Here is a 27,678-nt window from a genome sequence, read left to right as displayed (position 1 = left end):
AATTGGATACTCCAAATTTATTTCCATCCTCATAGTCTTGATACTGGCACATTTATAATAGTCTTGTCCTAACATGTGTGCGCTTTGATCCCAGGTTTGTAAGAGTAGGCCAAAAATGCCTAATTCAAACACTTGGTCTACATATCCACTTTTCACAGCAGTGTACTAAAATATCAAATATATCTCAAAGTGCCATTACAAAAAACTTTCAGAAAGCAAAGGTGACAGACAGATGGAGGGGACTAATACAAATGTGTCATATGTTAGTTCTGAAAAGTTTTAATTTGTGTTGAGTGGACATTAAACCCTTTTTTTCTCTCTCTTTCCCAACATTTAAAAGTGGCACAAACATTTTCACTGCACAAGTGAAACTGAGGAAAGTAATCCAGGCACCTAACTATTGACTTTTAGAGAACATCTCAGAGTAGTGATGGGTTTTATGGTGAGGTAGGATATGCTTTCCATTTCTGGAACACATAGTATCACTTTCCATAGTAGTGGTTTGCTTGGCTCATTGTCAGTTTTGGACTTTGGCCCTTCTTTAGGATTGGTTGTGCTTCAATTTTATTCTATGCCATATTGTATTTCAACCATGTGCAATAAACAACAATAAATTGTCATTATATTATAGGTAATCATTTATTCAGATCATTTATTGAATATTCACTGGGTATTTTGTATAAAATATATTTACTTAAATATAAAATTATCACTGACATCTAAAATACTAATTATAAATATACTAACTACCTTCTATAATAGTGGTTCACAGATTTGAAAGTGGTTCAACCACTTAAAAACAATATGGTCTAGAACACCAGTGGGTCCAAATTAAAAAGAGGTCCTTCAACCAATTTCTTATTTGGAAAGATTTCAACTTGTATAAGTCCTTGTTGCACCAATGGTTTTGATTCAGATGTACATTTATATTAATTGAAAAACTTAATCAACTAATAGTATATATAAGACATAAATTATTTATAAAAACACATTAATTCAGGTTTGAAATCAACAAATGTAATAATAACTATTTGAAATTAAAAATTGCATTTCTATTAAATACTGCCCTGTGTAGTAACATAAACAAAGCTAAAAGCAGTCTATTTTTTCTACAATAGTTAAAAGGTATAAATATTGTGCTATTAATTACAGACCTGCTGAGGTATAATCAACTTATAATTTTTGATTGCCTGTCTCTTTCTTGCAATTAATTATCAAGAGTCCAAAGAACAGAAAATCAAATTGACGTATCCATAATGATATATCAAAATCTAAACAATGGTATGAAAAGTCTATATACCTTAATCTCAAATTTTTAAGAGAGAGTACAGCGCTGATTACAGATACCTGAAAATGGCTGCCATATGTCAATCATCCCTGATGGAAACTATAAATTAAAATGTATTCATTAGCAATAATGAATTAACAATGGTTGGCATGCTAAAATCAAGCTATTTAATGCTTATACAGAAATGGCCAATTTGGAATTTACATTAAATATTTTACAGCAAGGAATTCTAACAAGTGGATATAAGCACTAAAACAAAATCCTGATAACAAAATATCCTTTTACAAACTATTTTTACACCTTATCATAACTTTTACTTCCTTTATAAAATTAATTTCATTATTGCTATCAGATAAAAATATATGTAAATAAAGAATATTCCTTGTCTTGTTTTAGGACAGTGGTTTAAAAATAAAAAATACACAACCAGGTAGCAAGGCAAGATGAACACTGACCATGTAAAATATATATATACATGTAACAATACAAATAAAATCTGTATCATTCTTCATTTAAAATTAAATAATTTAATCAGTATAATTATCATTCTACTTAATTAAATATGTCTTTAATTGTTGAACTAGAGAAGTAGAAGCCAATAATACGGTAAGCTTAAGATTTAAAATCAAAATAAAATGTTTTATTCGGTTGTGCTGCAGTGATTATTCTTAATTTCCACTGGGCAAAATCCACACCATTCATTATTAATTTGACAGGGTAAACTAAAGTCTGTCTATCACTTTTAGTTTTGACTAAAACATTTGATTGTTTAGTAAAAATGAGTTAGATCTTAATAGAGCTAAGTCTCTAACTCAATATTTTCGATAATATTCGAAATTAACAACACAAATTATAATTCAATATTGGTCCATTTTAATCCATATTGATGTTGTTATGTTGCCGAGAAAATGTGGGATCCTAATATCCAATATTTAAGACAGAATGAACGTCATAAAATATGGTACACGTGTTGTGTACCATATTATTGTTTCAGGTGAAAAATCAATTAGCAAAGAAAAGCATATCCTAAATTACAATGCGGCAGTAAATAGTAATGGCTGATTCACAAATGATCAAATAATAATAATAAAAAAACCTGAAGAATGGGCTAATTAGGCGTAAACGATTGTCGTTCAATTCAGACTGTTAGCGTATTTCACCGAACGTAATTGATTAGAAATAACATTTCTTTTTTAAAAATAGAATATAAATCACTTAATATACACTCATATTACATTAATATGTGATTTTAGACCCATTTATGATTCAAAAATATAGAGTCAAACACCCTTTAATCTGATGACATAAACTTTTTACAGTACAAACATATCAACAGATCAAATTTAATTACATCAATATTTTCCATTTTGTTTTTGCCCAATTCAAAATAAAATAAAATTGCCGATATTTGACTGAATTTTAATTAATTGGCATTGTGATAAAACCATTTGACATTGTTCAAAATTTTATGCCCTTACATAAAGCCAAGTTTAAAATATAATCAATTTTGTGGTCCAACAGTGTCAAAAACAAAAATTTAAATTGTAAAGAGACTGACTTCGCTTAACTCATAACATATAATGGTAGAATGCTTGCCTCATTACTAATATAAATAAAATATTGGATTAAAACAATTTAACACTTTATTTTACTTTAATTTTCTTAAAAATAAAGCACACAACATATTAACTATTCACTAACAAATTTAAACATAAAAATAGCACTGAACACAACAATATCTCTTTCTTATAAAGCAACAAGCTTTGAGATGTTTGGGATTATATTTCTGGAAATGAAAAACAACTGAGACAAAAAAAAGTTTGAAAATGGAAAAAACTGCAGCAATTTCTTGCATCTCACACAGAAAATCGTAGACATGGATGAACAAAACTGCATTAACTTCCATGTTAAAATGATAGTTTCTATTTCTAGCATTGAAGCCATTGTTGCTGTTGCCACTGTCTCTTCTAACAATACAGTCCTTACAGAACCATGGAACACAACAAATTAAAGGAAAAAATTAACATTTAAAAATCAGTATAAAAATAACATAGGAATATAAAGATATAATATAGTAAAAAGCTATTTTTGGTATAAGATCAAATATGTTATACACTAAATTTTATGCACAAGTCAGCAGCTATAACAGTCAAAAGTAACTTAAGAATAACATGATTTTCAAGCATATACATTGTATGCATTTACAAAATACCTTATAACTTATTGCTAAATTTTAAAAAACCATTACAAAATATAAAGATAACTGAAAATTTTAATATCATTATAATAAAGAAGATATACATCATCAAATAATAGAATTGGTGTAAGTTACAAGTCATGATGTTTGCTACAGTGTGACAGTCAAGTATGAGGATCTGTTAGTACTGACTAGATATGTACTCTCTGATAAGGCTCTTCTAAACCCCTCCCTCTTCCAACCATATATAATACAATTAAAGAAACCTTGTAACGGTCCAAGTAAAGCCTAGAAAAACAAAAACATGAAGTAAATGGCAACATGCATTGATAAAAATGGATAAAATATAATGCTTTACACATCAAGATTATAGACATTAACGATTTGGATTGTTTGCTTCATCAAGATTAAAAATATCTCAACCTATGTTAAGCGGCCCATACATGTTCAATTTTTCCGTCAATTACTTGATGGCAATTAATTGATATCAATTAATTGGATAAATTGACCTTGCCCACACACGATCAATGTTTTAGCGTCAATTTTCATTCAGATCGAAAACTTCAATCTGGCACTAGTACACACGGTCTATTTAATTGACGAGCCATCAATCAATATCAAAGGATCTTTGATCCGTCAATTAATTGATTCAATTAAATATTTCAATTAATTCGCCGTCAATGTTCTCGATACAAGTTCTTCGTCAATTTATGCTATATTCAAAGTATACTGACTTTTGAAACTGTTAAGCAGGGACACGTATCCCAGATAAAGTTTCCAAACATACTGTGGCATTTTTTCTTTGGCCAAAGACTTTGGGAGCCTAACTTTAACTGTGGTGAAAACAGTTATATATAAACATTTTAGTTTGTTACTACATTGTATTCACTTATGTTTTCAAATGATAAATTGTAAATACTAATCTACTCTTGAATAAAATACTGGTTAAACCAAATGAGATGCTGATTTATATAATTAAGTCATTGGCTAATTTTGGTATTGTTTAAATCAAATACCAAGGCAATCCACTTACCTGTAGAACATACAACCAGAAATATTGACTCATTTCAAATGAACTTGATAAGGATAGAAAACCTAACAACAGAGCTGAAAATAGAGAAATAAAGATGAAAATTAACAAACTGTCATAACACAATGGGAGAGAGAGAGAAACAGGGTTTAACAACCACACAGAATAAGCTGGTCATTTTCCGACTGATGGTATATTATTATTGAATTCTAAGACATTTTGTCATTTGGAAAAAGAGGGGAGTAAATCTATAAGTGTTATATCAAATTAATGTGCTTATTGTAGGATTAATATATTAATTACGGTACTTTTTTATAATAATTTAATTTGTAGGATTACTATCATTATTACTGTACTTTTTTTTTTTTATCAAAAATCAGGTTTGATTACCACAAATCCTAACTTTTTTTCTTTCCAGATTCAGGGTTCATTCTTTTTATTTTCTAAACATTTCAAATCTGGACCCAAGATACATGAATCCATCTCATGGTGTGGATTCTTTCGATCTAAAACTGCAGTAATTAACAAGTCAAAAATAGTGCACTTTGGTCTTCAGTGAAATGAAATCCAAAACGATAAAACTGTGTGTTTGACTCAAATCAAGAAAGGTTATCTCTATTAGGATTCTTGCCCATTAAATAAACCCTTAAATCTTACTTACAAGGCATCCAGCAAAAGATAAAACCTGTTTGATACAAGATGGCTTTCTTTCTAACTGTAGATTCTTCTTGTCTTTGATGAAAACCTAACAAACCTGAATGAACAAAATAATAATGATGTTTGATGCATTTTTTAAGTCAAAACTATCATATAGGGCATACATTAATTAATGATATGGAATTACATTCTCTCAATGTAGCAACTGACTATAATAATATCTCCACGAATTCGTTCAATTTTGAAATGTTTTAAATCCAAAAAAAAACCCAAAAAAACCATGATGTATTCTGACCTTCACCTTGATTCTGATGGCCTTGTATTCTTTTTAAAACAAAACAAAATGATGAAAGCTAGTTGTTTGATGACTTACCTCTTCGTCTAGCTAATTGTTTTAGTTTTTTACCAATACATATATATAGTATCTGTAATTTACATAAAGATAATCAATTATAAAATGATAGCATCATATCTTATCAAATTTTCAAAATATGTTCTGATAATAGATCACAAGTGTGGGTAACAAGAAATTTCATTGGTGATTAACAAGCCTTTCGATTCAGTCACCATATTAATATACAATTAGATTAAAAATGTTTTATGGTTTAATTTAAAGTTTTCATCACTAATCCAAGAAATCAGATGAACTCTTAAATTACTAGCAGGATACCCAGCTTTGCACGAACCCAATTTGCTTGTGTCCCAAATTTGCCCAGGGCCCAAATTAGATGGCCTAAAAAATTCACGGGGTCATCCTGATTAATTTGATACCCAATATAGTGGGGGTGGAGAGCGATGACGAAGCGTTATTCAGGCGGGGAACAAGCCCAATTCACCCATTCAGAGAACAAATCTAAAAGCATGGAGTCTGATAATAAGACTTACATTGTATGACTTCTTTCCACAATCTATCAATTATTATAATACCAATAGTTCAAATGTTAAAAATCATATTGCATAAACCAAAATAAAGACAGATATATTGTTTCATCTTGTGTTCTCCCATAAAACAGCACAATAAAAGCTTTGTTGAGGAAACTGATCATGTTGCATTATTTTGTGAAGAAATGATTCAGAACTTATTCCAGACATACATATGTCTTTCCGATGTTTGTTTGTCTCATAGTTTTTATTAAGAATATGAAAATATTCACTAACCATATTAACTATAAAGACAATTAGTAGAATAATGAGAAATACCAATTTATACGTTAAATGCCACATGCTACCATCTTCAATATTATCCTGTCAAAAAACAATCAAATTTAGCGTTATAATCAAGTATGATATTTAGTGCAGAGCATAAATCTATTAAAATACAATTCCACTGTATTGCATTGCATCTTAAACAGAAGATTTGTCATTTTGACATGATTTCATGTTTTTCAGTAAATTTAATGTAGGAATCTGTATCACATATTTCAGAACCACCAAGTACACCTTGAAATGTGCATCATACAATCGAACACATATTTTGAAAAGAATAGCAAACGTGCATTAAAACTGCAGGCAGATAGAAAGGGTTAACCCAGAAAGTCGGGTCCATTAATATTTAGATAATTGTCGAGTGATGAGACAAATCCTAAAAACTTTATTACTGAGGACTACTTTGATGAAATGTTATTTACATTCTTTCATACTTTAGACTTTGCTTGAAATAAGTTTGATATCAACCATCTATTGATATGAAGGAATACAAAATCTATACATATTTAATGATAAAAAAATTATCTATAAACCAATTCATTTTTATACGCCCACGTATATTGTCGTCGCCCCTGACCGTCTGGATGTCTGTTCAAAATTGTTTGTGGACACTCTACAGGTCACAATTTTTATCTGATTTCAATGAAACTTGAAATATAGGTTTATCTCCCCAAGATCTCGGGTTCCTTTCGATATTGGCATGTATCGGACTGTAACTTCATGGATTATGGCCCCTGATTGTACGAAAAATAACGTTTTTAGCTTTTGGACCCTATAACAGGTCACAATTTTTATCTGATTTTGTTGAAATTTGAAATATAAGTTTATAACCCAAAGATCTTGGTTCCTTTCGATATTTGCGCATATTGGACCGTAACTTTCTGAATTATGGCCCCTGATTGTACAAAAAATCTGTGTTTTAGCTTGTGGACCCTATGGAGGTCACAATTTTATTCCGATTTAAAAAAATGTTTGAATATATCCCGTTACACCTTAATGACGGTTGAGTTCGAATTTTGTGAAAATCGGACCAAAAGTAACAGACAAAATGGTCGCCCTTCGAACTTAAACAGTGTAAAAATAAGGTATATCTAGGTTGTGGACGCTCTAGAGGTCACAATGTTCACCCGATTTTGATGAAACTTGAAATGCATGTTTATAACCCAAAGATCTTGGTTCCTTTCGATATTTGCACATATAGGATCGTAACTTCCTGAATTATGGCCCCTGATTGTACAAAAAATCACTATTTGTTTAGCTTGTTCTCTATCCATCTCTTGCAAAATGTGGGCGTATCCTGCCTGGCAGCCGCTGGTTATAGTAAGTTAATCATTTATACATGCATATAAGAGCTGGGAGGTCCATTGTTCGATACCGGTGTGGTTCTCCTTGTCAGTGGTCCCGTGTACACATTGGTGGGCTTTTAAAAGAATCCTTGGAAGTTGGAATTCAATATAGGCCACAGTACTGCTGTCCAGCCAAAATTTCTCTCATAGCACACTGTATGGTGTATGCCCGTCTTCATTAGCCCAGTCAGAGAAGTTAAACCCCATTTCATTTCAAAATGCATATTGAGATATAAGGTATATATGGTTATCTGAACATTGTATAGAGAAGGCTATTGTAACCAAGACATTATATAAAACTAAGGAAAGCTTACCCAGCATTTCTTTTCATCAAAATGAAAAACAGGAAGGCATCTGAAACACAATTTTTTTTTAAAATTATAGCCTTTTGTCTGTATGATTTTGTATTGTGTAATGTTTATGACTGAAAGATTCGAAAATAAAATATGGTGTCTTCAACCCCTGTTGTCGCATTCTCACTACAATTAGCATTTTCCGGGATTCTATCCGCATTATCGCCCTTATTGTTAACTATATGAATGATGTTACTCACGACTTCAACTGGCAGACTCATGCCATTTAACAGACGATCACTGTCAAAATTGGTCACATTATTTCTGTCTTTCTTGTAAATCAATTTTTTTTTTTATTTTGAGTCACGCCTGTATCATTACAGGCTCAGGACTGTACAGTGCAGTGGACGTTTTAGGCTGGCCCCCAGATCCATTCACTTGATTTGATATTTGATTTGATATTTTTTGCAACGTCTCTGTAGTTTGTCTTGTCGGTTTTGGTTTGTGTGTAGTGTGGTACTTCTGCACTTAGTATCAAGTATCCAGTTAGTTGTAACAATAGTAACATCAAGAATAATACTTACAGTGAACACTGTGCTGGTATAATAGTGTATTGAGTTTTTAATGAAGAATCAATGATATGTATGACTTCTATTTGAACAATTGCTATAACAATTGGAATCAGCCTGAATAATCAGAAATAAAATGTTTCAAATTTATAATAAAGAACTACTACTAATCAGAGGATACTATAAGATAATATTAACCCAACAGAGAACACACAACATGTCAGTATATTCTGGTCAAAACCTTTTTATTTTTCGGGGATCACGTAGCTAAGTGGGTAAGACGCTGGTTCGCTAACCTGGAGGTCGGGTGTTCGATCCCTGCATTGGCCAAGAAAGTTCATCCCAATTTTCCAGCGTGGTTTCCCCTTGGCAGTGATGTAGAACGAAAGGCCTGACAAGGACAGCTGTCTAGTCCTTCGGATGAGACGAAAAAACGAGGTCCCATGTATACATTGGAATGTACGTAAAAGATCCCTTGGCAGTTGGAATTTGATATAAGAGTAGGCGATAGTGCCGCTGCCCGGGCAAAATTTCCCTCATAGCACACTGTATGGCGTATGCCCGTATGGCTTCATTAGCCCAGTATAGGAGCAGAACAGTAGGACGTTAAACCCCATTTCATTTCGTTTCACTTTTTATTTTTGAGGACACATTGGTGTAAGTGAGAAATAGATATTTTGATAGCATTCTTTCAATGTCGGGAATAGCAAAGTGTAAAATATGGGATCTAAAACAAAAATAAATCGATTCTAAATTGCATGTACATCAGATTTAAATAGGACTGGTTATTATTATAGGTGAAATGTTTGTTAAATATAATCAGAAAAAAAAGACATACCATGCTGAACCATAGGCTAAATGCATTAAAGGATGACTGACAGCCTTTCCCTGAAAAAGAAAAAAATTCCTTATTATTGAGCCCTTTTATAGCAGATAAGGTACCTCATCTTTCAAACCTTCATGTCTCGAGATAATGGTATTACATAATCCAATCTGGAGTAGCAATCGGGATTCACATGAGCATAAAATGAGCAAGAGAGAGAGAAATGGGGTTTAATGTCCACTTGACACAAACTAGCTCATTTTGAGACTAATATATGGTTAAATTTTTGTTTCAATAATTTGCTTGCGCGTAGGGGTCTTTAGCAGTGGGGGGAAACCGGAGGACCCAGAGAAAACCCACGAGGTTGGACAGGCGATCCTACTCCTTGTCACATACAACTGAGGAATCGAAACCATGCCAGTTGACTCAATGACAGACCTTATGATACAACACACACGCGCTAACAATTCGACCATCCACCCCCGCCCGCTTTAGCTAGTAACCACACTGCAACTGAAAATGCAATATATGCCCACCTCTCTTTCATTACTACTGGTTGATCCAGGCTGCAATCTTCTCTGCATACGCATAAATGCTTCAAGAGCATAACACAAAGTTAAAATAAATGTACTGGTATAAAAACTCTGAAAAACAAACCAGAGAGAAACAAATGAGTTCTTTATTATCAAATTCTAAGGTAAAGACTATTAACAGAATATGGGAAAATAATTCACAAACTCTCTACCATGTAAAAAATAGCCATGCAAAGTGTTGAATAGCCCACACAGCAGCTTTGTCTCAAATATAGCTTATCTCAAAGAAAAACTTGGACATTGAGAAAGTTTGATGACTCTGGCACAGAAAGCTGTAGAACGCTTATAATTGCGATTGGGTTCATCTCAGTACAGCAATACCTCCCACCAAATTTGAAAGATCTCTGTTTAAAACTGTAGCTTAAATCATGTTCACAAGGTTTTTTAAAAGTTACAGAACGCTGATTGATTTTCCTATATGAACAGAAGCTTAAAGCTGAATGAAAATACTGTACCATCATAAAGGCTGTCAAGACATCACAGGGTCCGGAACTGCCAGGAAAATTTGGAACCGATTTAAGATAACATATCACATTAGACAGGAGAAAAATGGACGCTAATATATCTGCTATTGATAACTGGAATATTGGATAAACCTAGAAATACATAAAAATTTAAGAATATAATAATTGTGAAGCTAAGTCATAAACTATAATGAAATTTGAATAACTTTTTTTTATAAACATTTTCTGGTTACAAGGTCAAAAAATAGACATTTATACATCAATTCCTATCAATCTTTTAGCAGCAGGTCCCAACTGACAAATATGACGATATCTGATATGTTATTGCTGTCATACATTATTTTTCCTGCAGCCGTTTTAGGAATATTGAACAAACTGCAATTACCTTTATAAATAAAATCAAAGTTTGTATATATCAATGTGTGTTTGTATGTGTGTATAGGTACATGTACATGTATGTCTGCCCATCAAGCTTCATCGCCACACTCCACCCCCACATATGTGGTATCAAATTAACCATCATGACCCTGTGAACGTTTTAGGCCATCGGGTATCCTGCTAGTATTTTTATATCTCTTAAAAGACAGGAGCCACATTGAGTAAGGCATTGGCCAAAAAAGTACCGGATTTTCCCTGTGTCAGTGGTGTAGACAGAGAACCTGGCAAAAACCAGTATCTAACTGTTCATATGATATATATATATCAAAAATTGAGTTGGAATTCGAAATTAGCACAAGTCTTAGCACAAGGACAATTTATCTCAAAGCACAATGTCAGTTGCTGCATATATTTAATTTCATTTCTCTTATCATAGCCTGTCTTCTAAACATTCAACACTGGGTACTTTACTGTTGATTGCATTCAAACATATGTCTAACTCTATTCACCCATACCAACTACATGTACATCTAGTGCAGCGAAATAAGCTTACTAGTTCAAAAACGATGGTGCTATTGGTGCTATTTTATTGGTTTTTCGGAACGTACATGTTAACTTGGTACATATATTTAAGTATGAATAATTATACCTCTGGAAAACAAACTCTGTTGTGACAAACTGATGTTAATACAATCGAAAAAGAACCAATAAAACTGAAATAAATAACAATTCAAATATTTTAACATTGAAAATGAGATCAAGCAGATCATTGAGCAATTATAAAGAAGAGCTAGGTCGTTAAATACCATTAATAATAACACTAAATTGAAGCAACGTAATGAAATACAACCAGTATATTTAATTATAATTATCAGGGAACAATTTTTAAAGTTATCATCAGAAACCATCTGATCTCACTACTGTTTCATGAACTTTGGTTCATTACAAAATAAATTATTACAATATAAGAAAGTTACCTTAGAGATGCAGTTACTAGAGAAATTATGCTTATTGTCTGCATCTAAAATACAATAAAAATTTCAAAATATTCATTTCATATTAGAAAAAAATGTATACAAAGCAATTTAGAAATATTTTGTCAAAATGATTGTAGAAGTCATTATTAAAGATGTATGATGTAAGAGCTAAATCTGATGTCTGAATGCAGAGCAGATCTTTCATGTGGCCTCAAAAATTATATTAATTATACATGTATACATATCTATTCACATGCCAAGCCCATAATCAATGTTCTAGACCATCGGATGGTTTTGATTTACAAAAGATTGCCAGTTAATAATTTTTAATTTTAAAATTGATATTCAAGACTTTGTTTATTATCATAACAACGGTAGCAATGACAAAGAAAATTACGCTGTTCTTCAAATGACTCCGCACAGAATGAAGTGATTTGACTGAAATATTCAACATATTCCCTTCTCATTCTCTATTTTGTAACTATTATATCACAATTATCATAAACCACTGTATATAGCATTTACAACCCATGATCTAAAACAGCTACAGCTAGATAGTGTTGGTGGGTGAATCTCTGTATAAAAATTACATGCTTTTGATGTCCAACGAAGAACATTCAAAGCCATAGTCAATGCTACAAACAAAAACAAAAGCAGTCAATGATATTTAGATGCTTTAAGTGATGATGTAACCATATTAAACCATGTACATATTTAAAAGGTCATGGGATACTTGATACCTTAAACACATGGGTAATTATAATTATTTTGCTAATGTTGTGGTAAAATATTGAGAAGCTGCATCACTTTAGATAATTAAATGTTCATTTACAAGATTACAATCCCATGTCATAATTTTGTAGCTTCCATTTATTTATCATTTATTTATATCAACTAAGTTACTGAAAGACACGGGTCTCGGATTAGTAGAGTCCACTGAGTAGATTCAGAATAATGATTCAAGTTGTAGGCTGTTTTACAAAATGTCTAGCGCTATTGAAGTCGTACATGTGCCTGACATTTTTAACTTTGTGTCATAATCTGTTCAATAAAGAAACCACAGGCACAAGAGGAATAATGTCTGAATTGTTCTGTGACAGTGTGACAGGTGGTTTATTTACCAGGATGGCTGAGAATACTTTGCTTAAGAAATTTGAAGTCTTCCTTAGAGAATGTTGGCATACATGTATGTAGATATTTGAATAGTAATTTGCAAGTGCTCACTGTCTGATCATGTGATATTTCATTGTTTGTAAATTATAGCTAATTAAGAAAGAGATACCTCAATCTCAACAACTAATAAATTCAAATCTTAGATTTTCATACATTATTTGGAATGGATCTAGGGTTGAACTGAACAAAACTGACTGTTGACAAATAGAAATAATCTCCTGCTATCAGATCTCTTTTTATTGTAATCAATCTGTCTGATCATTTCCATGGTAGATGATATTAATTCAGTAGCAGCTAGTGGACCCCTACGGGCCTACCCTTCAATCAAATCATTATTGATACATGAATGTATCTACAATCAATATAGACCCATTACTTTCATTAAGCTTCATACATGCAGTAGGCATACATATGTGTTTAATCATCTATGAAATGATATATTAATTCATACTGAATTTACAATCTGTGGAACAATTACTAATTGAATTAGTCGACAATGTCATGAAATACAATCAACATGACAATAAAACTAGATGTTCTGGGTCTGTATCAAGAGTATATTAGTACCTTTCAATGGATAAATCTGTCCAGGATATAAGCTTAATTATGATTATTTTAAACATTTTCTACAACGTATTTAAGACGTTAGAAATTTATGATTTCCTTGTTTCGGTTTACTAATAAATAGACTAGGTTACTATAGCGAAACGAAATCATATTCGTAATGTTTCTACTCTCAGTGGCACGATTTACCCAAAAGCCACCCAAAACTACCCAAATTCAGGCAATTCCACCGTTAATTCAAATCGGGGGGGGGGGGATTTTTGGTGTGATAATGTGATATTGAAGCAAATCAACTATCTAGTTACTGAACTCATCTTTCAATTCATAAAATATAAGGACAATGTGAGTTGCTAATTTTTTGCTATAGGGCTTGGGTGATGACCCATATTACCCCACTTGAATGACACTGCTTCCAGAACAAAATGAAAAATTTGGAGTGCAGTTTCAATTGAAAGATATAGGTTTAGTTTATCGAATCATTATACCTAAAAAATATTCCACAGCAAAAAATTATGTCCCCTATTATTAGTTAAAATAATGGTGGATTTGGTTACAACTTCCAAATTAATTGCTTGGAAATGGCATTTGAGGGGAATTTTGACACAAAAAACATTCATTATAACGATGTAAATTATAAATGACAATTAGTCATAAAGAACGATATATTATCAAATATTGATAGATATAAATTACTGTCTTATATTATTTGAAATAATGGTGGAATTGGGTAGATTTGAGTGGAATTAGATAAATTACTGCCCTTACAGTCTACTCTATCAATATCAATTTTAACTTCTTCTTGTAGGCCTATAGCTTACCTACCCGGCTACTGCTGAATTTGCCCCATGTTGCGTTTCTGAATAGTATCTTGATTTTCATTTATTTAATTTCCTTTTCTCACTTTATTTAAAACTACTGTAATTATTATGTAACCACCCGGTGACTGTTGGCAGTGATGGGCCTACTAATTACTACTGGTCTACCGGCTACTGATTGGGAGTGATTCAGTGAATGATAATGTATGTATGCCTACCTCACTAAGACTCAGTGTCGTCATTGTTATATTAGAGCTGTTTGACTGTAAGTCGATGTTGAAATCCATATTAATGACACTTCTTTCAATACTTTTAATCAACAATATAATTTACGGTACTTCTAATTTATCTAGAGTCTTATCCTAATCTTCCAAATCCAAAACATTTTTAGATGTCCATTTTATTTTCTCATGTGACCCTTTGTTTTGATCTCGCAAATTCCCGTTACATCTTGGGGCATCGGACCGGAAGCGGAAGTTTAGTGGTTACCTTGGACATCGCCATGACAACGTAAATAGACCATTTTCTTTGTTTATGTTGGATCTCAGAACTTTAAAAAGAGCAAAATCAAATTATTTACACCAGAGCTACATTTCAAACTCAAAGATTAAACATGTCCGACACAGCAGTACAACAGGTAATTATAATCTAATCATCTAGATCTACTGACTGTCTGCTAGTAAGGCTAGTGTTTATTTAAAACACTTTTTCTTTTCTTTTTTTTTTTGCCATAGGCATATGGCATGGGATAAAAATTGTAACCCCTAGAGTGTCCACAAGCTAAAAACCTGATGTTTCATACAATCAGGGACCATAATCCATGAAGTTACGATACAATACATGCCAATATCAAAACGAACCGAGATCTTTGAGAGATAAACCTATTCTATATTTTAAGTTTTCGTTAAAATCAGATAAAAATTGTTACCTGTAGCAGTAGTAGAGTGTCCACAAACAATTTGTGGACGGGCAATGACAACAGACATCCACATAAAAATGTGGGCGTGTAAAAATGGAAGCTAATTACCAGTACATGACTTATCAGGATAGATCATTTCGTACAAGGGGATGACAGCAAGGCTTGTCTATCGTAACGATGTCAAGAATATCATATTCTAACCTATCCGCAGTTTGCCATGTCTACTAGTATTAGTCCATTTTCAAATTAAGGTAACTATATTACACAGTAAGTTGATTGTAAAAGAAAATTGTTCAATGTCATTTAGTTCTCTTGTTTTCACATATAATTTATTGAATGAACAGGTAAGCTTCCGTGGACTACCCTATAATTGGAATTTAGAACTACCAATTTTTGCTTGGTAGTTTTGTCATTTCTTTTGATAATAATAGGAGCATCAGTTACAGACAGCTTTGTTCATGTTCATTGTGATACCTAGTCAAGAAGCTTGCCTCCACTCCCATTACACTGGACATTGGTATTTCTTATTTTAAAATGTATCACAGAGCTTCAGATAGTTTCCATTACCAGTATGGGTAACCAGTTTTATTCAATGAAATATATCTGGTATTTATCCTTTAAGGCCCTGTCAGGAAAAGCATACAGTGAATTTCAAGGAAAGAAAACAGATTCACAAGTTAAGCATCAAACTGAAAATTTGCATTTTTTTTTAAAAAAGGTCACGTGCCTTGTATTTTGGTTTGTACCCTCTTTCACGCAAGATTAATTGCTTTTTTTTATTCACTTAAAAATATTTGAAATTGCTTCTTTATAACTCATTTATAAAAATATTTATTTTATTCTCTATTAGCAACAGAATGGTGAATTTGGTCCTGGTGGGGTACCTAAAGGTGCTCAAACACATGAATTTTATAGAATAAAAGAAGTACCTTCAAGATTTGACAACCCAGGTTAGTTAAAAAAAATAGTTTTTGTTGACAAAGCATGGTTCTAATATTTTCCATGTTGTTTTTAAGTGATTCTAAAGAGATAGGTTGTCAGGCATTGAAACATATGCCTGCAGCAGCCAAATAGAGGGTTGTCGCATATTTATTCTTTTGTAGGTAATGGATGGCATTTTGAAGGCAATTTCATAGAGATCAAGGGCCATGGTAAAAGTAAAACAAGGGCCATATCTCTAGAATCAATTGACGGAAATTGCTGAAATTCAATAGGGTTCTTCGTTACACTAATTTAAATGATGCACATAAATTTCATTCCGATCGAATGATAACTTTTGTCGTTAGTGCGTTCACAATTTTAAACAAATTGAAACAAGAACCATAACTCGAGGCATAATTAACAAAAATTGCTGAAATTCAATAGGCATCTTCGTTGCACTATTTTAAATGAAGCACGTAAATTTCATATAGATTGGATGATAACTTTAGTTGTAAGAGCGTTCACAGGGTTCAACAAAGTGAAACAAGAGCCATAACTCTAGACATGATTAATGGAAATTGCTGAAATTCATTGCGCTTCTTCATTTCACTAATTTAAATAATGCATATAAATTTCATACAGATTGGATGGTAATTTTTGTCGTTAGTGCATTCACATGGTATATAACTGAAATTGATGAAATTCAATAGACATCTTTGTTTCACTAATTTGAATGATGCATACAGATCGGATGATAACTTTTGTCGTTAGAAAGTTCACAAGGTGCAACAAAGTGAAACAGGCGCAATAACTCCAGAACAAATTAACTGAAATTATTGAAATTAAATAGGATTCTTCATCCTCCATCTTATTTTATAATGAATATTTGTACCCCTCCCTGATGATGCAAGTAAAATTGTTTTGTAATTAAGGAGGAGCCTACGGAAGATTAGTTTATTGCAAACTAAGTTACCTCATTAAAGTTTTCATTATTGTAATTTGTATTATTGTAATTAAGAAATCAAAATATTAAGAGTAGATAATAGACACTCTCGCAACTGGGATTCAGTTAGATTAAAAAGATGCCCATCATACAATTTTTGCAAAGTTTATAGGTGACACTGACTTTTTTATATATCATTAACAGAGGATACTGATAGTTGAGAAATTTTCAGTTCATCGTATCTTTGGAGATACTGATCAGAATTGAACCATTTTTAGACTAATATTCTTTTTATAGATTAAACTTTCACTCTATTAATAGTATTATAATAATTAATATTAATACTATTAATTCAATTTTTGAATTATAATTTTGTTTATAGAATGGTTTCAAGGTTATGGGGGAAAGAAACAACATCCTATGTATAGAACAACATCAGCTACATATGGTTCAAGAGCTCCATCAGTCCATACCATGCCAACAACATTTCATGCCAAATCACAACAATTCTCAGAAGTAAGTAGCTAAAACTATTCATTTAGTATAGTAAATTCTTAATTTTCTTGAATCAAGGAACCTCCATGCCAGTATGGTCTTCCACCCTTTTCTATTGCTGTTATCAAATAAAATTTGTCATTTATTTTTATAATGATTTATTGTAATCCATAACTTGTATTAATTATTTAGTAGGCGTATTCTATTCTAAAAGGTACCAGTCAACTCCCATCATCATAAACTGCCCAAAACGGGATATGAGATATTTAAATAAGCCTATTTGATAGTGGATGGGATCAGGATCCTTCAGCTATTATTATAATTTCAGTACCCCCTGCAGAATTGTTTTTATTTGCATTTTAGATGTTGTGAATTTCGACCGTGTTTCTACCGTCATTCTGACGGACATAATCTGACGGACACGACTCCCTTTTTTATGTTTTATGGGTATCACTATGATTTCAAAGGATTGAAATATCACATGTGGCCTAATGGACAGTTATAGAGATGAGATTGTGATATTCTTGGACTAAAACGACATTGCATTGATAGTCAGTGTTATGTTTCTACTGTCATTTCTGACGGACATTAAAAATGACAATAGAAACAAGCGGTTTCTATCATCATTTCTGACAGACACTGAAAAAGTTGCACTGCACAACTTACAAAAGTGTAGAAAAATACTAAATGCATTACATATAAACAATCTAGGTGATTTGAACACCCCTCCCCCCATCATGTCCACATAAAATCCATACTCCCTTGACCCCCCCCCCCCCCTCCCCCCCCCCCCCTGTCCGACGGACAACTGAACCTGGTAAAAGTTGTGTGCAGATCACGTGTTTTTTTTTCATGTGTTTACAAAGCCTTTTTAAGTTGTCAACTTCAAGAAAAAAATGTCTGCAGGTGGTATAGAGTTAAGAGACAAGGCATATTCATCATTAAAGTCATCATTTAAGTGCATAAAAATGCTGTTTACATTTATATAATGAACTATTTTAACAGCTTTTTAAAAGTTCTTCAAAAAGCAACACAACTTGTCTGCCACTAAACACTGTTTCTGGCGCATGAAGTTTTTTAATAATGTTTTTATGGTCCACTAAAGCTCGTTCAGGTATCTGCTTCCTTTTTTTCAAGACAGGATCTTTTGTGTTCTCCAGAAATTCTACACATGGAAGGGATTCTTCAGAAATAGCTGTGACCTAAAAAAAAACAATTTAAAACTAGAAGTGATGTAACTCTATTATTTAAAAATAAATAAAACCAAGTACGAACGTTCCAAACCGTTAGACAAAATTCGAAATCCTAAAAAACGTTATCGGCAAAATCGTGACAGCAAATGGACTGTCCATCAAATACATGATAAACAGTGGTAACAGGTGTCCAGATGCATGCGAAACAAGTTTATCAGACAGACAGATGCACAGCTAGACAACAGACCAAATCAATATGTCACCCATTAAAATTTGGGAGTCAAAGTGAACTTAAAACTTCCTGAACTGAGAATTATAATAATTGAATCAATCAGTTTTTGAAAGAGCTATAGATACAGCTTAAGAAATTGCAACAAATATTCTACCTCTCCAACATACTGCAAAGTGTTTTTCTTCATCTGGTATTGGCATAGCAGGTACTCTCCCATGGTGAACGACATTTCCTGCATTACTGACCCAACCACGTCTTTGTCATTCGTGTTGTTTGTTTCCAACTGCAAAAAAGTGAACAAATCTGAAGAAGATCCCTTGGAAGCACAGAATGCACCCAACAAAATGACAATAGCAGGCCCAGTTTGATCAGTCTGCTCATAAAGCTTTTTAACAATCTTTACTCATTACCCCGTAACGCAACATTTTTGCGTCTTGCAGCAGACAACTTTAAAAAAAACATTGTGGCAAAAGGAGAAATTGCTTGACAAAAGCAATTTTTATCATTTGCCACAATGCTTTTCTAATTATCAATTTACATGTATATTATTATTAAAAGCAGAACTGAAAGTTTTTTCACTTTTTTTTAAAAGCCTTTTTTAAAATTGTCTGACTGCAAGATTGAACATTTCTGAAAATTCTAATAGTGCACTCACTATAGATTATAACTTTTCACCTTTGTGAAAGTAACAAACTTATTTAAGAGCATTTCCAATTATGATCAAGTATTTAGATAAATTTAACAATAGCATGAGTAGTACTAACTTAAAGAAGAAGTATTTGCAACATGGTTTGAAATAGGAACAGATGAAGTATTATATAACATTTTCAAAATGAATGGAACAAAGGTAAAACTATACAGCTGAACAACGCTATTTCGAAGCCACTGGGAATGCGATTTTATGAATAAAACTTTAATTCTGGACTGGAACACCCCCTCCCCACCCCCCAAAAATAAAAACTTTGAAATATATATATGAAATAGGTATCAACAATCTGAATTTTAGTTAAAACATGAAGTCTTTAATTTGGGACCAAATATTTAACTCTAATAGCTTCAAATTCAATTAACATTCGAAATGGCAGAGTTCAGCTGTATTTAATAACTGAATAAATAACAGTAAACATAAATTTCAACAGCAACTTTTGTAAAAGTATCAATACATTTAATAACTGAATAAATAACAGTAAACATAAATTTCAACAGCAACTTGCTTACCGCTGGTAATGTTTTTTCTGATGTTCTGTTTTCAAAAAAATTATTCAGCAATGAAATAACATGGTCACAATTTCATTTATTTAGAAAATGTAATGCACACTTTTGAGACTGTTGTGGTATTTGCATGAACACAATGAGCTTCGTTGTACAATTCTCCCTTTAACATGTATATTTTTTCTATTAAAAAATATTTACTAGATGACTTTTTGTGTTTTTGTTTAGAAAAATATTGCACATTAATTTTACGTTTTTCCAGGACAGAAAGTTCACATTGTTAATTTGTTACAGCATATTGTTGATGATAATAATAATTATTCTTAAGTCACAAAAAACGTCCGAAAAAATGTAGGTTTTTTTTTTTGTTTTATTTAATTTTATCTTCTTTGATTAAACATGCCTACCCGAAATTGTTTATTCTATCTGTTACATGTTCTCTTTAACTGGCAAAACTTGTTTTCTTATTCTAGCCCACTTATTACTGATACAGTGTAAAAAATAAAATTTTCCTATAGGTGGTGCAGTTTAGCTCAGAAGGACCCGTATATTATCTTAGTAAGACCTTAAGTTAGGCAAGTTACATACAACACCATCGTATACATCAAAGAGGGGATTAAAGATCATAAAGTGACAGTGATAAACCATTTCATTGTATGTGAGGTGCATGACAATTTCAATCAGGTATACCTGATTGAAATTGTCATGCACCTCACATACTAGGAGTCCCAAGTGGGGACATAAGGTTCAACAAGAAAACCAAGCCAAGAAGATCCACTTACACAGTTTTTTGATTGATCAGGACAGGTGCTTCCTTCCCAATTGGAAGGCATGCCACGAAATGGTTTGGATGCCACAAGCTCTTGTTCGCATCACCATGAACATTGGTGAACATGATGTAGGCACAGTTTTGAACATCAGTTGGATCATTTCTTGGATAAACGCTTCTGCTTAGCAGTGCAACCATCTTGGGGCCTCCTAAAGTCGGATAGACAGAGACAATCCTTGTCTTCATGACAGAGGCTAGGGCATGCATATTCCATGGACCCATATATTTGCCATTGGCGATACAGTCCTTGGCCTCTTTTCGAAAGAGTTGCAGTGGAACATTGGTCTCCTTTACGAATGGTGACAGAACTGAGTACCACTTTAGGATGTCGATGCTAGTGTCAGTAAGCCCATGGCGTAGGAATTCGTTATCCAAGTAGACGCTTTCAAATGACACCATTTCCAGAGCTATCCTGATACGTATCTCAACATGTCTCAGTTGATTACCAAAGATCAACATGCTGGCACTCCGTGGCAAACAGTTGCCATCCCCATATATCTCGACAGGCACATGGGTGCTCGGCCCATTGTAGAGGGAGATCGAAGGCTTGTCAATGGAACAGCTGTCGCAGTTGGGTAGAAGGGGACGAAGTGGATACTTTGCTTCAATCATGTCGACCAGTTGGGGAGCAAGGTCCTGAAGGTTTTCATAGTCCAGTGTTCCTAGATGTTGCTGCAGGTTGGAGAAAAATGTTCTTCTATCCACCATCTGTATTTGGTCGGCGAAATAGTCTGCTATTGGTGTAGGCGTAATCAGGGCTACATCTATGGCAGATACTGAAAGAAAGAAAGAATAGTGTTTTATGGCACGTCGGCACACAGTAAACTAGGCCATTTTGCGCCAAGAGCATCTTTATAAAAAACTATGAGGAAATATAAAAAGGTATAACTAAAAAACAACGATCCGCAAACGGTAAGTAAAAACAATGGTAAGTATACAAAATAATCAGCAGATGGTAAGTAAAATCAATGATCTATAAATGGTAAGTAAAATCAATGGTAAGTAAAATCAATGATCAGACGATGGTAAGTAAAATCAATGATTATAGAAAAGAACATAAAGAATGTAGGAACAAGAGCTGTATAATTGGCTGTTGGGAGAAGAAACAATGTAAAAAGACACAAGATCAATTACAAAGTGAACTAGACAACTTTACTTGTAAATTTATGGCTGTGTGTTGAAGTGATAACATTTCAACACTCAATGAAGGTCATGATGGTGCAAATTGGCCAACTTGCCTGAGTCAGAAATTTCAATTTCATTGACCTCACTGTGAGAGTCGGACTCATCTTTGAACTGCCCATCATCCTCAACCTCGGACTCTGCGGTCTCTCTATTCTCCACCACCTCTGACTCATTGGAATACTCTCCATTCCCCTCGCCCTCGGACTCCTCATCGTACTTTCCATCATCATTCAGCAACTCACCATTCAGCAAACTGAAAGATTTAGGGTAATAATAAACAACAATATGACTGTGAATGTGTACATGTTTAGAATAAATAAAACCAAGTACGAACGTTCCAAACCGTTAGACAAAATTCGAAATCCTAAAAAAACGTTATCGGCAAAATCGTGACAGCAAATGGACTGTCCATCAAATACATGATAAACAGTGGTAACAGGTGTCCAGGAAGAGTAAGCTTACCCTGCTGACGCGCCACACCCGCCATAGCGCATCCAACCAATTAAACGAAAACCGAAATTATTAAAAAAAAACAGTCTCAATAAAATAGAGTACTATAGAATTTCATTTTAAATGAAAGTGTATTGTGACACTACTTACCCATCAATAATATCTTGAAGTTCCTCTTCATCTTCTTCTTCATCCACCAGAGCTGTAGGCTTCTTCAACTGCAACTTCTTCTCCTGGTAACAGCCAACTACAGTCTTGTTTGTACATTTTGCTGTCTTGGCAGAGGACCCAAGCTCAACACTTGTATTGCAATTACAGCAGAAACAGGACAGCTCCCTTGTGTGAAGTATGAATGGCCGGCCAACATTGTTCCTTACTTGGTGGATCTTTCTGGTTTGTGGAATGGTCTTGACGTCAGTGACACTTCTCGAGCGTGGTATGACCCCTTTTGGAACGTAGATGAAACTCCGTTTCGACAATGTGTTGTTGAGCTGGAAATGTTCAGTGCACCACCTGTATGCATCATATGCGCTGCTAATCACCGTCCCCACACCACATATAGCCCGATCAAGTGCCCTGTTTACCAGCCCTATTTCGCCGTCGCCGTCAGCTTTACCATGTTCTGATCCGAAGTAGTTTCGTACAATCTTGTGACCTTTGAGAGAGACATCACAGAGTGGTCCAGAGCTCTTGTATTGTGCAGCGCAGCCATCACTAAAGATTGACTTGACAACAACTGACTGGAATTCCATGTGTTCCCTGAGCAACTGGTCAACTTCCTTTGTGAAATGGTCCACAGCATGATAGTCATGCTGATTATCGTCTGAGAAAACGATAACTGAATGTCGCACAGTACCTGCAGCACTGTTGTAGAAGGTTACCACTGGATGCATAGTAATCTGTGATGGGGAATAGAATGCTCCTTTTATTTCGTTTTCATAGAATGTTGATCGGTTCTTGGCAAAATCCATGACTTGCAAGATCCAGCCCTTTGGCAGGCTGTCTCTAAGGCAGGCAAACTGGAAATATTGCCAATGCGCAGTGAACAAGTGCTGAATAAAGGTATTGTTCTTGATGGGTGAAAGGACGTCCTCTACAAGTTCCTTCATCAGATCACCCAGGGTGGCTGTTTTGCTAATCAGCATGCGTTTCGTTTTCCCATTGCATTCAGTTTTCCTCCAGGAACTCCAGACTACAGGGTTGCTCAATTCAGCTTGAGAAAAGTTGAAATAAGAAAACAGGGTTTTCTTGAAATTGCAGCATTTCTTACAAGCACCTTTCACGCATTCTATGCCGTGGAATCTGGCAGTATCAGGCTTAGGACACAGCAGGATGTTGAGCAGGTCAGTCTCATTGGCATGCTTCTTTCCTGGTTCTTTGACTTGTCTCGACAATGTTAACAGCTTGAAACGCACATTGATGCAATATATGCAAACGCAATACTCTCTGTATTTCGTTGTGAGAAGCTTCACATTTTTGGGGCGTAGTCTAGCGAACTTGGCATAACTACATTTGGCATGAAATTCCTCTTGATATTTGGAATGAGCAGCTTTCAATGACATCTGTAGCAAATAGGCTGGTCCTGCTTTAGTAGCATAGCGTTTCATCGGTAAGACTCTGCTGATATCTTCTCTTTTGTAGAACTTCTGGATACTAGCAACATCAGTGGCAAGTTTCCTCGGCTTCTTCTTTTTGATGTACCTCCTATCAATGTTGAATTCACGACCAATAGCACGTTTACTTGCGATCCCTATCAGTTTTCTCGCAAGGATCTTGACAGCTCCCTTTACTTCCGGAGTGACCTTTTCAGTGGCTAGCGGCGAAAACAATCTAACATTCAGTTTTCGGTATTTTCTTGGAATTGGCGGTGTCGTACATCCAATCGCATTCAATGCTGTCCTTTTACGGGGAGAGCACTTACTTGCAAGGCTGGACACAACAGTAGCATACCGAAGGGGGTCATTTGGAAGAGAAGCCCTAGCTTTTGCTGTCACATTCCACTGTGTTTTTTTCGTCTTGTACCCTGAACTGGTGGTTATATTTCTAGGTGCAGATTGCTGAGAATTGGCACGTCTAGCTCGGGCTTGTTCACGTTTATCTCGTTTTCTTTCACGGTCTTTCTTTTTCATCCACACTTGTTTTTGGACGGACCAATTTTTCCTTTCTTTTTGTTTGTAATGTTTGTTTCGCTCCTTCACTGACTGTTGTTGTTGTCGAGTTAGAGCTTTCGCACATCGGCCATTCGAACCCTTCGAAGAAGACTTGTTATCTGAGTATTCTGTGTGATTCAAACTGCAATACTTTTTCTGTCGAGCCCGTCCCAGTTCCTTTTGATGTTCTTTTTTTTCTAGAAGTTTTTTGGCTGGTCTCTTCTTTTTAAGTTCTTCCTTCAGTTTATCACGTGCGTTTTTGTTGCGGACTTTTTGTTGTTCCAGATATCTCTTGTACTCTTCAGGATCTGTCTGTTTCAGCTTTCTCCGCCACTCTGTGCTGCGCGATGGCATGATTCTGAAAACATAAGACAAATTCATTTAATACTGATTTGTGTTGTGTCCAGCCTTGCAAGAACTTAAAAAGAAGAGACCAGCCAAAAAACTTCTAGAAAAAAAACCATCAAAAGGAACTGGGACGGGCTCGACAGAAAAAGTATTGCAGTTTGAATCACTCAGAATACTCAGATAACAAGTCTTCTTCGAAGGGTTCGAATGGCCGATGTGCGAAAGCTCTAACTCGACAACAACAACAGTCAGTGAAGGAGCGAAACAAACATTACAAACAATAAGAAAGGAAAAATTGGTCCGTCTAAAAACAAGTGTGGATGAAAAAGAAAGACCGTGAAAGAAAACGAGATAAACGTGAACAAGCCCGAGCTAGACGTGCCAATATCCCTGAGAAAAAAATGAAGTTAGATATCAAAAATTATCATTGGTTTTCAATCAGAAACTGCAGTGACATGCACCTTAATGCGGTGGAAGTAAGACATCGTTGGTGTCCAATCAAAAACTGCAGTGACACGCACCTCAATGCTGTAGAAGTAAGACATCAATCATCATTGGTTTGTGATGCAAGGATCCCACTACTAGTACAGCACTACCTTCATATGCATAGCCCTGAAAAAAGGGGGCAAGACAAATCTACCTGAGTAGGCTCAACAATGAGTTCAATGACAGTTTTGGGTCCGTCAGAATTAACGGTAGAAATTTAGAATCGGTCAGGGAAGTGACGATAGCACCAAAACATTTGTCAGATAATGACGATAGCAACCAGAAGTCTGTCATATAATGACGAGAGACACAAGAGTGTCCGTCAGGCAGCTGACGATAGAAACCTTTCTGCATTCACCAAGCAGACGACGCAGTGCATTCGAGCAAGCATTTCTATTTGTTGACAAGGTCGACACATTTCACGTTACTTTCGGCAGTTTCAACTCTAGAACATTCCTACAAACCATCTAATTAGATTCCATAGTATGCTATCGTCATGTGTTTCTACCGTTATAAACTCTGACAGAGATACTTACCTTGCATTTGAGTGAAAACTATCCAAAATAATCACGATCTCCCGACCGGAAATTGACCTTCAGCGGCCCAGATCTCGCATGCGCAGTATAGTCTCGCTTGACCAGTCTCTGATAAATTGTGGCAGGTGACCTGATTGTTGCTACCGTTAGTGTTGGCGATCTGACAGAATAACGATAGAACTAGGTCATGTCAAGTTAATTTCTGATTTACGACAGGAATCGACACAGAACACATTACTTTCCAACAGTAATCTATATTTTATTACAATAACTGTTTACAAGTGAAATATGAAGTGAATTACGATGCCTAGTCAAGATGTTTCTATCGTCATTGAAGCTGACGGAAACGAAGTGACGATAGCAACTGCACTTTACCATGGAGGCATAAAAACGGGAGTTGCGTCCGTCAGATTCTCCAATGCTATGAATTTTATTTCATTTTTTTCATTAACAAATTATGGTCTCACATACTTTCAATTGATTTTGTCAGTTTCGAGGGGTTCCTTTTTTGGTTTTTTTAAGACTAAAAAGTGTGAATCACATTTGCAAGGTTATGAATCTGATAAATCTCTCGTCAAATATCATTTTTGGTACCAGTTACAATAGAATCTGCCAGTATAAGCTTGTGTGATAACACAGTGGCTAGTGCAAATCTCCATTAGCCTGGTTAACTTCATTTATCATTGGTGTTCTTCTTTGGTTTTTGTTTTACTTACAACATAAAGATATCACGGTTCAATGAACAGTTATTTAATTTATATTAATTGATGATTTTTAAATATTTTACAGACATTAGGAAAATGTGGAATGTACAGAAATCACTCACTTAATACTGGAATGGATCAAAGCAATGTGTGATGGCATTTTAAAGACAATTAATCTTGAACAATAATATCCAGTCATTACACCCTCTGTCTTTATTAACAAAAGTTCTGTGAAATTTGCAGTTCGAAATAATCTTCTTGTAACAAAATAATATTTAAAATAATTTAAAAAACAAAACCTTTGCTACAGCTTTGGTTCTTTTTATTTTGACTATTTTAAGTAATTGTAATTATATCTAGTTTATGTTTTCATCACCATTTTACATATACATAGAAAAAACTGGCACCAACTTAAGTTATCATTATCACTTTTATGTAAATAATATTGAAATGAATAAATTATTAAAAGTTGACGTCTATTTCTATTATTTGCTTAGTTCATTTTCCTAACCACAGTAATTAAAATACAGACATTATCCTGCACATGTATCCATCTAGTATAAATAATTAATGTACAATTGGAAAGTTGCCCATACATTATTTGAAATAATGGTATTCCAACATCAAAGGAAGATGTCAGGTCTGTATTTTAATAACAAGAGCATCGCTAACGCAGCAATATACGTCCACATTCCTGTTTTG

The 27,678-nt window shown here is 34.1% G+C and overlaps 3 protein-coding genes across 4 annotated transcripts; 1 reads left to right on the top strand and 2 right to left on the bottom strand.

Annotated features, from left to right (window-relative positions):
• Nucleotides 1-629: 629 nt before the first annotated feature.
• On the bottom strand, nt 630-14,904 carry LOC126827440 (transmembrane protein 116). The gene is made up of 13 exons (XM_050556760.2): nt 14,592-14,904; nt 11,822-11,865; nt 11,494-11,557; nt 10,458-10,598; nt 9,946-10,053; nt 9,425-9,474; nt 8,602-8,703; nt 8,039-8,078; nt 6,331-6,417; nt 5,546-5,597; nt 5,177-5,269; nt 4,519-4,592; nt 630-3,773 (listed from the first exon to the last, which is right to left on the bottom strand). The coding sequence occupies exons 1-13, from the start codon at nt 14,658-14,660 to the stop codon at nt 3,636-3,638; spliced, it is 1,062 nt and encodes a 353-aa protein (XP_050412717.1). The 5' UTR covers nt 14,661-14,904; the 3' UTR covers nt 630-3,635.
• Nucleotides 14,853-27,447, top strand: LOC130013519 (piercer of microtubule wall 1 protein-like). Of its 2 annotated transcripts, none has more exons than XM_056102118.1 (4): nt 14,853-15,010; nt 16,143-16,242; nt 17,551-17,672; nt 27,062-27,447. In XM_056102118.1, exons 1-4 carry the CDS (start codon nt 14,987-14,989, stop codon nt 27,128-27,130), a joined length of 315 nt encoding a protein of 104 aa, XP_055958093.1. In that variant the 5' UTR covers nt 14,853-14,986; the 3' UTR covers nt 27,131-27,447. The 2 variants fall into 2 exon arrangements, with proteins under 2 accessions (XP_055958093.1, XP_055958092.1); XM_056102117.1 differs by having other exon boundaries at nt 17,539-17,672.
• On the bottom strand, nt 18,476-26,850 carry LOC126807854 (uncharacterized). Its single transcript, XM_050532694.2, has 6 exons — nt 26,273-26,850; nt 22,903-25,260; nt 22,356-22,555; nt 21,071-21,893; nt 19,231-19,359; nt 18,476-18,853 (listed from the first exon to the last, which is right to left on the bottom strand). Exons 2-5 carry the CDS (start codon nt 25,254-25,256, stop codon nt 19,314-19,316), a joined length of 3,423 nt encoding a protein of 1,140 aa, XP_050388651.1. The 5' UTR covers nt 25,257-25,260; nt 26,273-26,850; the 3' UTR covers nt 18,476-18,853; nt 19,231-19,313.
• Nucleotides 27,448-27,678: the final 231 nt, after the last annotated feature.

This window comes from Patella vulgata, chromosome 7 (genome assembly GCF_932274485.2).
Source record: "Patella vulgata chromosome 7, xgPatVulg1.2, whole genome shotgun sequence".
In the NCBI taxonomy this organism is placed as follows: domain Eukaryota; kingdom Metazoa; phylum Mollusca; class Gastropoda; family Patellidae; genus Patella; species Patella vulgata.
This window is presented reverse-complemented; position numbering and strand designations above follow the sequence as displayed.

Bases quoted from the DNA above. Each gene is read 5' to 3' on its own strand.
- LOC126827440 (XM_050556760.2), bottom strand. From the start codon at position 14,660: ATGGATTTCAACATCGACTTACAGTCAAACAGCTCTAATATAACAATG. The intron at 11,866-14,591 runs GTAGGCATACAT...ATTGTATTTTAG, and splicing joins CGACACTGAGTCTTAGTGAG to ATGCAGACAATAAGCATAAT. The intron at 4,593-5,176 runs GTAAGTAAGATT...CTCTATTTTCAG, and splicing joins TATCTTTTGCTGGATGCCTT to CTCTGTTGTTAGGTTTTCTA.
- LOC130013519 (XM_056102117.1), top strand. From the start codon at position 14,987: ATGTCCGACACAGCAGTACAACAG. The intron at 15,011-16,142 runs GTAATTATAATC...ATTCTCTATTAG, and splicing joins CCGACACAGCAGTACAACAG to CAACAGAATGGTGAATTTGG. The intron at 16,243-17,538 runs GTTAGTTAAAAA...TTTTGTTTATAG, and splicing joins TTCAAGATTTGACAACCCAG to AATGGTTTCAAGGTTATGGG.
- LOC126807854 (XM_050532694.2), bottom strand. From the start codon at position 25,256: ATGCCATCGCGCAGCACAGAGTGGCGGAGAAAGCTGAAACAGACAGAT. The intron at 22,556-22,902 runs GTAAGTAGTGTC...TAAATCTTTCAG, and splicing joins CTTCAAGATATTATTGATGG to TTTGCTGAATGGTGAGTTGC. The intron at 19,360-21,070 runs GTAAGTGGATCT...ACTTTTTTGCAG, and splicing joins CTGATCAATCAAAAAACTGT to TTGGAAACAAACAACACGAA.